Source organism: Lissotriton vulgaris, chromosome 9, assembly GCF_964263255.1.
Source record: "Lissotriton vulgaris chromosome 9, aLisVul1.2, whole genome shotgun sequence".
NCBI lineage: Eukaryota > Metazoa > Chordata > Amphibia > Caudata > Salamandridae > Lissotriton > Lissotriton vulgaris.
Genome location: NC_141697.1, coordinates 186659706 through 186674698, shown reverse-complemented (window position 1 = coordinate 186674698; position 14993 = coordinate 186659706). Strand labels below are relative to the sequence as shown.

General features: G+C 46.2%; 1 protein-coding gene across 1 annotated transcript in view; it reads left to right on the top strand.

The window, feature by feature from the left end:
- The window catches only part of MAP4K5 (mitogen-activated protein kinase kinase kinase kinase 5), a 577489-nt gene that overhangs the window by 149036 nt on the left and 413460 nt on the right, over window positions 1-14993 (top strand). The window contains exons 5-6 of the mRNA XM_086937299.1: window positions 234-289; window positions 2048-2095. Of these exons, the coding sequence (XP_086793425.1) occupies window positions 234-289; window positions 2048-2095 (104 nt within the window). The remainder of the gene's footprint in view (window positions 1-233; window positions 290-2047; window positions 2096-14993) is intronic.

Sequence of the window (14993 nt, the reverse complement as noted above, 5' to 3'; positions counted from 1 at the left end):
ATACTGTCAGAGCTGGGAAAATGTCAGATTATGGATTACATTAAGATCACAGGTTATGATCTGAAGAGTTCTATAGTCATTACTGTTCTGAAGACAGAAACCGCGATCTTCTTGATAGAAATGTATTTTGCACTCGATAAGCATGGTGTTTGGTCTGGTATTCAAATATGACCTTGATACTACTGTAATATATGCATTTTTCGTTTCACAAAACTGTTATTCTTTTATTACAGTGACCGGCCCTCTGGCAGAGCTCCAAATCGCATATGTCTGCAGAGAAACTTTACAGGTATAGAGCTTACGTAAAAGGCAAAACATGTTCTTTTTTCAATATTGTAATTCCTGAAGAATACTGAACTTCTCTGATGCCTCCTACTTTTCAAAACGACCCCCACCAAGCTGTGAACAGTCTACTGTATATTTAAAAAGAAAAACCGTTATTTAGTGTCCATCCCGTGATCATCTTCACCCCGTGATGTAGCTTTGTGCTAGAAATGAGTGAAGCCTGACTGCAGTGCTTTAACGTATGGACAGTGATTATTGAATGTGCTACTTATACGAGATGGCCTGTTTGGGGGGGCAATTAGGCAACACCCTTGCAAGAAATAAGGCAAACATAGAAAAATCTGTAGGGGAAAGTAATTTCTGTCAAATGCTTGAGTGAAAGGTACTTGAAAAAGCAAAGATTGTTGCCTCCATCTCTGCTTGAGCATCAATGCCTTACGGATGTAAGCCATCCTATTACCAAGGGTTTAAGATCGGTTCAGGGCAATACATTGACATAGGCGAAGGAAACCAGTAGAGTGGAAATGAGTAAAGGCAGGCTTGACAAACACAAATCCCGTACCTCTGCTTTGAAAGGCTGAGGTTAATGCCATGTATGCCTCTTGAGAGGCACAGATCACCTCTGACATAAGGGTCATGGACAAGTCATCTTACTCAAGTGTCACACTCTGAAAGTCACAGAAAAAATGCCTTCACAACAATTGTGGGAGTAATCGAAGTGCATCAAACACAATATAGTACGGACAATTGGTGCCCTCAATTGAATTTAGAAAAAGCTCCACCTTTGCATTGAAAGAAAAATTCTGATTTGTTTTTTATATATTTGTTTGTGAATTAAACCGTTTGTGTATTTGTTTGATAAATGCTTGTTTCTGTAATTTTTTCCATTGTTTTGCGTTTCAAGCCATTGTAATTGCTTAGGTCAGGGTCTCCGGATTTCAGTAATGACTAGTGTCCAGTAATGATTAAGTGGGGGTCCACAGAAGTCCAAAGTTTTAGAACCACTGTTCCAAGATACATCATTGATTTGAGTCAAGTGAATTGAAACAAACCTTTAGGATAGTGACTCTCCGACATTGTTCATGTTTCCAGAAAAGAAGCTCAGAAACCAAAGGTCTACCCTAAATGCCAGCTCCATAAGGTTGATAAGGACTGATAAGAGTGTTAAATCCCATCACCGTCTTCTGTTTGTGAAAAGCCTGTGCTCTGTGAGCTACCATCAGCACAAGGTCACTTTCAACCGTGGGACCTGCATGCAGAGTAATGGTGATCACATCACACATCTGCTACTGTAGTCGTAAGCCTGCTACTTTGCACATTATAAATTATTTAGATTCAACATTCTACATCGGGGTTTAAGAAAAACCCGTTATTGAATATCAATTTTACAGATCATTCACTACAACAGATTTTTTCCACAAATTCTTAGTCTTTTAACTCTATTCACCTCTCTCTTTCCCTTCTCATTATATGCAGAGATTAACAGGCAAGACACTACTGCTAGATTAACATAACCCAGTGCAGCAAATACGTTGCAATTTAACATGCATATTTTCATTAAAGATGTTGTCCGCCACCAAAAATGAACATTAATAGGAAATACATTTTCTACTTTTTGAATTGTGTGTTGTCTCCTCCCATACAACCCCACTTCGTTTTTGTTAAATTCCCTATTCAGGTTTAAATAAACATTTCAGTTATCATGACTGTTTTTTTAATCCAGGGAACCTATGTAGTTATTAACCTTTCTATTTCTATTTAGGGCCTTGCTTATCTACACTGCAAAAGCAAAATGCATAGAGACATCAAGGTAAGATGCTTCCATATAGGCAGTCACTTATTTGGTATCCAGAAAATTATTGTGTAAAACCAAAGGATCGTTTACAGGGATCTCTTTCTTTGGGCCAGAGTTTTGTGATTTTAAAATGATACAAAGGCAGCTTGTATTGGAGATCACTTGAATGCAGTAGATCGTGCACCCAGGGGTTATGCATAACCACATATGTTGAACAGGTACTTCACGGGGTTTGGGAAAAATACAGCTATTACAGGTATGTGCTGGTATTTTGTCATTTGCAAAAACAGTTGATGGACTGAATGCAGAACAATGTCATACATTCGCCCCAGTACAGAGATCTGGGCCTAATCCATCGTTTTTTTGCACTCCACATCACCCCAGTTCAGACATGGCCATATGCAAATAACCCTTGACCCTGTGCCTCATGGGAACAGTCCAGCCCGAACTGCCATGCCATGTCTTTTCTGGACCGGAATCAAGCATCCTAGGACCGGTTTCTGGCTATCAGCCGTCATCAGCCAGGATAGCTTGACTCCAGTGGTGTGGAGAGCATGGGACTCACGTCTGAGCATACCCATCCCACTTGGGGTGACAAATGCAAAAACAACAGTTGATGGACAGAATGCAGAACAATGTCATACATTCGCCCCAGTACAGAGATCTGGGCCTAAATCCATTGTTTTTTGGCACTCCACACCACCCCAGTTCAGACATGACCATATGCAAATCAGCCTTGCCCCTGTTGCTCATGGGAACAGTCGAGCCTGAACTGCCAAGCCTTGACTTTCCTGGACCGGAATCAAGCATCCTAGGACCGGTTTCTGGCTATCAAGCTGGCCACTCGGAAGCACCACCAGCTGATCCGCGCCGCCAAGAAAACTGCATTCAAGGACCGGCTGGACAACAACGCACACAACAGCAAGGAACTCTTCAACATCGTGAAAGAGCTATCCAACCCCAGCGCAGGAAACAACGACATCACCCCATCGCAAGACCTCTGCGACTCCCTCGCTTCTTACTTCCACAACAAGATCGCGGACATACACAACAGCTTCAACAACCAACCAACGCACACCATGACCGAACAACCACCCCCCACCACCACCCTCCACGCCTGGACCCCGATCAGCACCGAAGACACCATCCGCACAATGAACTCCATCCACTCCGGATCACCGACCGACCCCTGCCCTCACCACATCTTCAACAAGGCCGACGCTGTCATCGCACCCCACCTGCGAGACATCATCAACACATCCTTCGACACCGCCACCTTCCCTGAGAGCTGGAAGCACGCCGAACTCAGCGCTCTACTCAAGAAACCAACAGCGGACCCCACCGAACTCAAGAACTACCGCCCCATCTCGCTCCTCCCGTTTCCAGCCAAAGTCATCGAGAAGACCGTCAACAAGCAGATGGCCGCCTTCCTCGAGACGAATGGATCCCTCGACCCCTCACAGTCCGGCTTCCGAGCCAACCACAGCACCGAGACCGCCCTCATCGCCGCCACCGATGACATCCGAGCCCTGATGGACAACGGAGAAACAGCGGCCCTCATCCTCCTAGACCTCTCCGCGGCATTCGACACTGTCTGCCACCGCACCCTAGTACAGCGCCTCAGCAACGTCGGAATCCAGGACAAGGCGCTGGAATGGATCATCTCCTTCCTCGACGGAAGAACACAGAGAGTCCGACTACCACCATACAAGTCAGAGGCCTCCGAAGTCATCTGCGGCGTCCCTCAACGATCCTCTCTGAGCCCCACCCTCTTCAACGTCTACATGAGCCCCCTCGCGGCCATCGCACGTCAACACAACCTCAGCATAATCTCCTACGCCGACGACACCCAGCTGATACTCTCCCTGACCAACGACCCCGCCACCGCCAGAGCCAACCTGCACGAAGGGATGAAAGAGGTAGCCGAGTGGATGACGGCCAGCCGCCTGAAACTGAACTCGGACAAGACGGAGGTCCTCATCCTGGGCTCTTCACCCTCCGCCTGGGACGACTCCTGGTGGCCTCCCGCCCTGGGCACTGCACCCAAACCGACAGACCATGCACGCAACCTGGGCTTCATCCTGGACTCCTCCCTCTCCATGACCAGGCAAGTCAACAACGTCTCCTCGGCGTGCTTCAACATCCTACGCATGCTACGGAAGATCTTCTGGTGGATCCCCACCGAGACCAGGAAGACCGTCACCCAGGCCCTCGTCACGAGCCGACTGGACTACGGCAACGCCCTCTACGCCGGTACCACCGCCAAGCTCCAGAAGAGACTCCAGCGGATCCAGAACGCCTCAGCCAGACTCATCCTCGACATCCCACGAACCAGCCACATCTCCGGACATCTGAGAGACCTTCACTGGCTCCCCGTCAACAAAAGAATCACCTTCCACCTCCTCACCCACGCACACAAAGCCCTACACGACCAAGGCCCGAGCTACCTCAACAGCCGGATCAACTTCTACGCTCCCAAACGCCACCTCCGATCAGCCAACCACGCCCTCGCCGCCGTCCCCCGCATCCGAAGAGCGACCACAGGAGGAAGGTCCTTCTCCTACCTGGCCGCCAAGACCTGGAACTCCCTCCCGACCGACCTGCGCCTGACCCAAGACCACCTCTCCTTCAGGAAGAAGCTGAAGACCTGGCTGATCGAGCAGTAGCGGCACCCCCCCTCCCCCAAGCGCCTTGAGACCCTACGGGTATGTAGCGCGCTCTATAAGTGTCATTGATTGATTGATTGATTGATTGATCAGCCGTCATCAGCCAGGATAGCTTGACTCCAGTGATGTGGAGAGCATGGGACTTGCGTCTGAGCATACCCATCCCACTCGGGGTGACAAATGCAAAAACAGTTGATGGACAGAATGCAGAACAATGGCAATTTGGGCTGGACTGTTCCCATGAGGCACAGGGTCAGACTGATTTGCATATGGCCATATCTGAACTGGGGTGGCAGAGAGGGCTAAAGAAAGGTGATGGATTAAACCCAGATCTTTTCACTGGGTGTGAGTGTTTGATTGGTTCGGATGCTCCGTCCATCACCACCCCCTTTTGTACCGTTATTTTGTCATGACACTGTTTCTCTGCCTCATGAGGGATGTGCTATGAAAATGGCAAGTTTTTATTTTTATTTATTTATAAAGTTTTATATAGCGCTAGCTAGACACGTAGGTATTAGAGCGCTCTACATTCACAAGGGAAAAGAAAGATTGCATAACATCGCAGGACATGAGGATGCATAAAGATATGAGCAAAGACCTAATACTTATGTATCCAGTGAGGGGAGAGAGACGCAGGGGGTTGACACAGTCAGAGCCACCATCCTTGACGGTCAAAGTGAGTGGGGAGTCCATTATGTTATTGATAACTAGGATAGTTGACTTGGTCGAAAAAGTATTCGTTGAGGAGAAGGAGTTTCAGGTCCTTTTTGAAGCAAGAGAAGGAGGGGTTGCATCTGAAGTCCATCAGAAGTGCGTTCCACATCCTGAGAACGTTGCCAGAGAAGGACCAGCACTGGGTCGTTTTCTTTTTCAGTTTCGGAGGGATGAGAGGAAGTGAGTTGGTGCTTCTCATAGTTCTGGATTTTCCTGCTTTTACTAGTTTGCTGTTTAGGTAAATGTAAATGTAAACATATTTGTAAAGCGCTCTATTACCACAGAAACCAGTGTATCCTGGCGCTGTACTCATACTGCTAGGGAACCCATCCTGGCTTTTCCCTGTGAAATGTCCACTCCTGGGCATCCCCGGGGTGCAAACAGGCATCCCCAGCACTGTTGGGGGCCGTTGTGGAGACTAAGCAAGCTATTGCCCAGAGTTGCAGCGTGGGACTCATGTTCAGGTTAGGCACCGAGGCGAGAAATCAGGTCCGAGGAATTATGAGCCCAAGAACCACCGAGATCAGCCGAGGCGGCCGAGGCGGGAATTGAACCCTGGTCCCGGGCCAGACCTCTGCACCAGGGACTGCCGCTCTAACCAGTGAGCCACACTTCTCCACGTAGTAGGTAGTTTGGGGATTGGGTGTGAAGGACATTGTGTGTGATTCAGGCCAGTTTGTAAATACATCTACCTTCCATGGGAAGCCATTTGAGTGCGTTGTGGGTTGGTGAGATGTGTTCAAATTTTTTTATGCCAGTTATGAGTCGGGCTGCCATGGTAAGGACTGTCCTTAGTGGGGCTAGGTGATCTTTTGGTGACCCTGTTAGGATGGCGTTTCCATAGTCCAGTTTAGAAAGGACTAGGGATTGTACAATTGACTTGAGATCATCTTGAGGAATGAAAGGTTTAATTTTCTTGAGGTGTTTTAAAGAGTAAAGCGCACAAGTTCTTCATATGGTCCTTCATTGACAAATTCTTGTCCAGGGTAATGCCTAGTGACTTTATCAAATCAGATAGGACGAGGTAGCAATTTTGATCATCAAGCTCCTTGAGCCAGCCTTGAATTGGTTGGTGGTAACTTTTCGAGAACAGTACTAGTTCCGTTTTGTCTGGTTTCATTTTTAAGTGATTTGCGTTAAACTAGGTTTGGATCTTGGTTTGCGTACCATTAAGGTGTCAGATGTCGCTGGGTTATTTGATTTTGTGGTACATTTGTGTGTCGTCTGCATGAAGGTGGTATTGAACCCCTGCTTGTTTCAGAATAATTGCAAGTGGTTCCATGAAGAGATTGAAGAGGGCTGGTGAGAGGATCGAGCCTTGTGGGACTCCAAGTTTGACTTGTGTTGGTACAGAGGCATGGGTTGATTTTAATCTGTTGCGAACGGTGCTGAAGGACGGAAGTGAACCATTCTAGCACTGTGCCATTAATGCCTGATCGACTCTTCAGAGTCAAGTAAAGCTCGATTGTTTATTGTCAAATGATGCAGGTAGGTCAATAAGTATGAGGAGCAATACGTTTTGCGTTGGTATAGGGTTTCTGTGACTACCTGAGAAAAGGTCGTAGATGTGGGTAATACCCAAGTGCAGTATTGTTTAAATGTTAAAAGATACTGCCTCATGGATACCCCCTAACCATGCCATATGGTAAAAAGTGCATCTAGATGAATACGTTGAATGAATTTGACTGCAATGTCCTTTTATTGCATACTTATGAAGGATGTTTGGGGCAGGAAAATAAACATGAGCTTTGATAAAGTGGTGATTTAAGCCAAATTACTCTGCTTTGTTTTCATAGACTGAAAATGCATATATTAATCTCCTAACAAGGGGTAACCTTAGCAGAATCATATTAGTTCTCCCACATTACTGTCAGTGTGCATTAAAACCTGTAATTCAGGGGGGAGGAGCCAAGATGGCGGCCGGGACGGACGTTTGAGCTCCCGGCTCCGTGGACCGTCCGGCTTTCTTCGATAATCCTGCACAATTCTCCTGTCTTGCGCCGCTCTACCGCCGTGGATTTCCGGCACTGAAGCGACCGGCGTTCTCCAGACACCTTTGTCGGCTGGTTTAGTAGCAGACTCGGTGATAAACTCGACCTCCGACGCTTCCCCTGGTCCCCGCGTAGAGGGTCGCCACCGGATGCCGAGGGATGTGGACGGCGAGCTGGGCTGAAACATTGTGGGTGATCGCGGGGGTGTAAACGCTGGCAGCACGACTGATATCGGACCCTTCCACCCGGGTCGGACTCCCCCTTGCGCTGACGGCGGCATGGACGGCGCTGGAGCCCTCCAACAATAGCTCTCCTCCGCCACCCTGGCAAGAAGCGAGCGGACTCCATTTTGAGGAGGCTCCCCGAGGTGACCTGCTGGCATTCAAGTAATCGTAGGGCGCTCTCGCCCTGGGCAGTTTCCGAGTGGCGCACGGTGCTATTATGGGGACTGTATTCTAATGTCTCCGAAATACACGGCTTATTGACTTGCCGTTCATCGCCCGCATCGGAGGTGACAATGGCGCCTGCTCATCCGGCTGGGACGCGGTCCGTCCCTGGTTTCACAGTGCCTGCGCGCCCTTATACCCCGGAGCTGATTGTCCCATCGAGGGAGCAGAGGGAACGTGCGGATCGTTGCCTGGTACTGAGAGACCCGACCTGTGGGGATGTATTGGCCGCCCTCGTGGAGTTGAAAATGGAGATGCAGAGCACCGGCCGGGCGCTGACCCGGAGACTCGATGGGGCACTCTCTGCAACGGGACGTTCCCAGCTGGAAGATCCCCCGCCGCCCGTGTATTCTTCTGGAGGCGAAACACTGTTGCAGAGCGGAGGGACGGCGGTGCGGAGTCCTCTTGCCTACAATGTATCGCATCAACCCGCCGGCACGGATACAGTTGCGGAGACACCCTTCGGTTTAAATGTTGTGACTCTACCCCTGAGCTACCTGTTGAGACCTGACTTTCCACGTTGCCAGCCTGATGCTACCCTGGCTGCACCAATTGATGGAACCTTTGTGGCATGTTACGGCTGTGTTTGGGACCCCGCGGTGCGACACGTTTTCCTTGTCCCCTTTCCTCAAGAGCGGCCATCTTGCCCCTCTGTCCTGGCTGAAGGTGACTCGCAGCAATGGACGGGCCTGAACCGCATCTGCCGGTCCGGACAGGGGTGAAGACGTGCTTGTTGTCGCTTCGATTGGACTGGCTGGCGGGGACTTGGACTGGCACACGTTTTGCAATATTGGCTGAGTAGTTTTTTTGGTATCCTGTGTTTTTGCTACATGTCGCTGTGATTTCACCTCCTGTTTCCCTTTTCTGCTGGGTCGAGGACTTGTGAAGTTCTGAGGTGCTGGGTGGTATTGAATCGGGACCACCGGGTTTACGGGGGTCCATTGAGACTGTAACGTACTTGGCGCAGGATATATGGGCGGTGTGGGAGTCCGGGAGTTCGATTGTTGGGTGGGCTCCTCCCCGCTTTTCCTTTTCCTGGGAGTAATAGGGTAATGCACTCTTCCTTTCTCCCTGGGTTCAATCGTGATTTTCTAGACCTTTTTCCTTTCTCTTTCTTATTTCTATATTTCGGGTTCTTCTGGGGCGACAGACACGTAGCTAGGGGGGGGGGTAGGCCATAGCCTCGGCATGCGTGTAGGGTGGGGGGTCATCTTCGGTAAGTTTTTATTTCTATGGGCCTTCTTTTTTTTCTCCGTCCTTTTCTTCTGTCTTTTTAGGGTCAGTGGTGGGGACTGGTGTTAGATGGGTAGTGGTTGGGTGGCACATCTCGCTGCGTATCTCTATCCTGATGTTACAGTATCGTGCCGCCATTTTAGATGTGTTTACTGCTAGTAGTCTCTCCTGTTGGCCGTTACCCATTCGTCATGTGATTGTCTGTACTGTGCACTGATCCGTACTAGCTTCTGTATCTCCTTACATACAAAATTATTTTAAAATTAACCTTACTGTCTCCTGCCACTCGGTGCACGTAGATTTATTGTACCATGGGTCGTATGCTTTTCTGTGCTGCCGTGCCACCGAGTGGACGTATCCTTTGCTAACGAGCTTCAGAAGTGTTGTGGCCGGCCGGATGGTTGTGGGCCCGTATTTGTACTGTGCAAAGAGCTTAATAAAGGTTTTCAAAAAAAAAAACCTGTAATTCAGAAGGGGAATGGAGAGATGAGGTTAAAGCCACTGGAATGTTTTCACATACTTCCTCGGTTCACACTACATTTTAATTATATTTGATCACTGCTGTCGTCAGCTGGTTTGACTAGTGATCGTAAGGTAAGGGACTATCCAGCTCTTAGTTTCTATTCAAGGAATCTAATAAAAATATTTTCAATTTTATGGAATTCTAGAAATGTAGGCTATTTAATAGTCTCCTCTTTCTCCCTGATATTACTGGGAAATAGTAGGTCTTCTCCATTACTGACGTATATAATGCTTAGTCTTGAACATTTTGTCTTCTACTTGACATAAGTGTGCCAGACAACCCACATTTCTTTATGCCGGAAAGATGAGCTTGTTTCAACCTGTATGTGTCCCTTGTCTAAGGTGGTTTGCAGGTGACCTCTCCTGTTTTCTTACCTACTATCCTGAGTGTTCCTGACCCTGGAGTACAGTCATTTTGTATTGAGTTACACAATGGATATCTAAGTACGTTGCTTCAGTAGAAGAGGAGAGTTGGCATGGAGAGTCGTGTGGAATGGCCTCTCCGCTTCTCCGGGTAGAGGAGGCTAGCTGCCACTATAGCCAAGGGCCCTACTTCTAATGGTGAGCTGATGACTGCATGTCAAACATAGACTGGGAGCAGTAAACCAGGCAAACATCAGTGACCCGATTGCTGAATTTGCTTTGTATACAATTACCTTTGGAATGCAAGCATTTAGTGTAAGAACAAGGTGATCTGAGGATGGACGTGAGCATGCAAGGAGGTACTTACGTTTGTTTTGTCTGCCAAGTACATACTCCGGACATCCTGATAAGTCAAATCAAGGCATTAACCCGACAGGGAGGAACAGGGAGGAAACAGAGGAGAGATTTTGACTGCCTGTTGATCAACGCCAGATCGATGGTCAAGCATAGTTTAGAGGTAGCTGAATTAATTAAAGATCACAACACTAAAATAGCATTTGTTACTGAAACGTGGACGGATGCGGCGTCCGGCCCGGACCTAGTAAAGGCGATCCCAGCGGACTACCTCAGTTATACACTGGATAGGCTGAAGAAAAGAGGAGGAGGCCTTGCTGTCATATATCACCCATCCATCAAAGGTAGCTACCTCCCTATAGTGTCCGACTCTTGTGAGTCCCTAGCATTTAATCTAACTTTATCGGACCATCAATCCTTTAAGGGCTGTCTCTTATATAGACCACCGGGCACCAAAACTGGGTTTCTGGGGGAAGTGGGCAACTTTTTAGACAAAGCACTGTGTACTAAGGCCTACACTGTCCTTGGGGATCTTAATTTCCATCTGGATTCCAGTCAGGACAGTGATACAGTGGTACTAAAAGACCTAATGGAAGGGCTGGGGCTAATACAGGTGGTCATCGGGCCTACTCCTAAAGCAGGCCACACGTTGGATGGGATTTTTACGAGTCACCCAGACTTGCAATTCGCCGGGACAGAGCCCGTAGCCTGGTCAGACCATGCTGTGGTATGGTTTAGAATTCAAGGCGGGGCATTACATAGGGCAAGACGGATTTAAGAAGGAAGTCAAGGTTAGTAGAGCCGGGACTACAATAGATCGGACTGCCTTAGAGGATCTTCTGGTATCCTCCAAGGTACCTCTGCCGGTAGGAACAGAGGAAGCCGCTACCACTTCTGCCAACTGGATTTACCAAGCTTGCATTACACTGGCCCCACCTAAAAGCTGACTTCCAACCCGCACAGCTCCATCAGCCCCCTGGTTTACAGACGAACTCGGGGAGCTAAAGTGCGAGTGTAAAAAGCTAGAACGAGTCTGGCGCAAAAATTATAACGAAGCTGAGAAGAAGACATACAGAGCTAGCCAGGGAAAATATAAAGAAAGAAAAAGACAACTTAAGGAAACCTACTTTACAGATCGCATCCTTGGGGCAAAAAATCGTCCAAGGAACTCTTTCACACAGTAGCCAGCCTGGCCACACCTAAACCAGCAGTTACGTCTCCAACTCAGGAACTCTGCGAGAATTTAGCTCATTTTTTTTCAAGCAAGGTGGAAAGGATTTATGCATCCTTGGAAGCCCCTGTGGCACATAGCCTGCGGGCATCTAGATCTAGGAGCCCGAAGGCAGCCATCCAGGGCACCAAATTGCAGGGCTTCATTCCAGTGGAAGGGGACGAGATCAAGAGACACTTGCTGAGCATAAAATCTGGCTCACCCTATGATCCCTGCCCAGTAACAGTTGCAAAGCTGGCAGTAACCCCCATAGCCAATGCTCTAGCAGGGGGAACAACCGTTACAACAGACTACTTTTACCATGCAACTACTACAACGCAGGATCATTTACAACGAATGCCTTTACAACGCATGACATTACATCGCAGATGCTATTACAACGCATGCCATTACAACGTAAGTATAGGTAAGTATATCATTTTATTAAAACATTTATTTAATCATTTTTTTTATTTAATTAATCAAATATTAATACATTAATAAATATTAAAAATAAAATAATTATTAATAAAAAAGTACTTTAAATAAATTAAATAAATTAATTTAAGTAATTTTAATATTAATTAAAAAAAGTTCTATAAAATAAATAAAAGTAATTTTTACCCCTACACTATCCAGCTCTTACCCTACTATTACACCCCCCTGGAGTTAGAATAGTAATTTTTACCCCTACACTATCCAGCACTTACCCTACTATTACACCCCCCTGGAGTTAGAATAGTAATTTTTACCCCTACACTATCCAGCACTAACCCTACTATTACACCCCCCTGGAGTTAGAATAGTAATTTTTACACCTACATTATCCAGCACTTACCCTACTATTACACCCCCCTGGAGTTAGAATAGTAATTTTTACACCTACATTATCCAGCACTTACCCTACTATTACTCCCCCCTGGAGTTAGAATATTATTTTTAAACACCTACACTATTTAAAAAAAAAAAATATATATATATATATACTTGTTCGTGGGCTGGTGGGAGGAGCAGGTACCCAGGAGCTGTATAGTTGGAGGCAAAGAGGGTAAGGTCGTCTGCTGGCATCGATACATCGATGACCTTTTCATTGTGTGGAAAGGTAACCTTGAAACAGCCCAGGAGTACATCAATGTACTCAACAATAATCAACTTAATCTGCGATTTTCGGGAACAGTGAGTCCAGTGGCAGCGGACTACCTGGACCTCAAAATATACGCAGAAGATGGTCAACTCCACACTAACCTCTTTAGAAAACAAACTGCTGGCAACTCCACACTGCACGCCAGCAGTAGCCATCCACCCCAATTAATCAACAGCATCCCCTATGGGGAATTGCTAAGACTTCGTAGGAACTGTTCTAAACCCTCGGATTTCGAAGCGGCTGCTTCGGAATGCATATCCCGATTTAGAGCTAGGGGATATGGCGAGAGAATGCTCCATAACACTCTAAACAGAGTAAGAAAAATAGAGACAGTCCCTCTTGACCAGTAATACTGAACAGGTCAACCGAAGGGGTTTGCCAGGTGACAACAAGGGCAAGTTCAGAGTTATAACTCCCTACTCAACAGGTGCGGATAGCTTCAGAGCTATGCTACGCAAGAACTGGCATATTCTTTTAACCAACAATGTGCTCAAAGAAGACCTTCCAACCCAGCCACTCCTAACCTTCAGTAAAGCGAGATCACTAGGCGACATATTAGTACACAGTCATCTTGATAAAGTGTCTCCAAGAACTAACACTTTAAGGGAGCAACGAGGCTTTTACCCCTGCGGCCGCTGCAAAGCGTGCGCAGGTAGTAAACGCGTATTCTCGTATACAATAACAGAAACTGGCAGGAAAATCTACATAAATAAATTCATCACCTGCAGCACACAGTATGCCGTCTACTGCTTGCAGTGCCCCTGTGGCTTACGCTACATTGGGAGCACGATCAAGGAGATAAAGCTCAGAATATTAGAACATATGCATATGCGAGCCATCGACAAAACAGATCAGACCTATCCGGTGGCTCGTCATTTCGCGGAAGCACACAATCGAGACCGGAATAAGCTCCAGTATTTCGGCCTCGATATTGTACCCCCTAATATTCGTGGAGGTGACCGTCTACGCAGATTAAGGAGACTAGAGTCCCGATATATTATCGATCTGTGTACGAAACATCCCAAAGGTCTTAACAGTGGGGAGGAGATGGCTTTCCATCTAGGGAAATGAGCAGAGAATAACAATTGATATACACTATTCCTAGATGATAGTGCACTTTATTGAACTGGAATTAGAACTTCTTACATTATCATATTTGGAACAAATGTATACCAATGTATATAATAGCTCTGAAACCTGTATCCGATTTTCCGTCTTGTATATATCAGCATGTGAGAGACACGTCATTGTTACTTAACTTACAGTACCTGGTTTTGCCGTATAACCTACTACTATGAATTTAGGAAATATCACTAACACCTTGTGATCCAGATTGAATGAATCTAATTTTGATCGGGTATAATGCAGAAGTCCAATTTAGATGTCTCTCACATATTTAGCTTTCCACTGTATATAAGATGCACTTTAACCACATTTGTTCTAATTTTGAATTCACGTTATAATTTTCATTTGAAATGTGATTGAATACTGTGAACAATTATACATGCCCCTTCTGATGTTGTACGCGATGCATCTCACTCTATACCCACTTGTCTCAACCCCCCTCCCAGCTACATCCAGCTTTCAGCTGTGGTTTGAGAATTGATTCATTTTCCTTTTTGTGTACAGGTGATTTGGAATATGTATTGTATATGGTTACACAAGCCGATCCACGGCTTTATTGTTTACGTCGATTTTATGACGTTTTATTGTGATAAGCCTAGCAGGGAACAATGCGATTGCCCATCTGTGGGCTTTACAAAGCAATTTGCTATTGTTGTGTTACATCTACTATACACTACAAGATGGCCGCCTCTGTCTCATGCTAGGCTTCAGTCCCCTTGTTTGTGTCCACACCTGACTGGAAGTGGGAGTGACTATGTATGTTAAAAATAATGTCGGAAACAAACACAGTGCATCACACACTGACGAAGGCAGACCGCCGAAACGCGTCTGTGTGCACCCCTCCGCTAAATAAAATCTAGCGCGTTTGTATTCCTCAACCTCGAGTGCTGTTGTATTCTTTCCAAGGAGGAGTGGGAAGGACTTTGGAGCGTTAATATATATATATATATATATATATATATATATATATATATATATATATATATATATATATATATATATATATATATATATATATATATATATATTCAAATACATTGAAACATTTTTTTATTAAATAAATAAATTAATTAAATATTTATTAATGACATTTTTATTTAAAATTATATACTTACCTATACTTACGTTGTTATGGCATGCGTTGT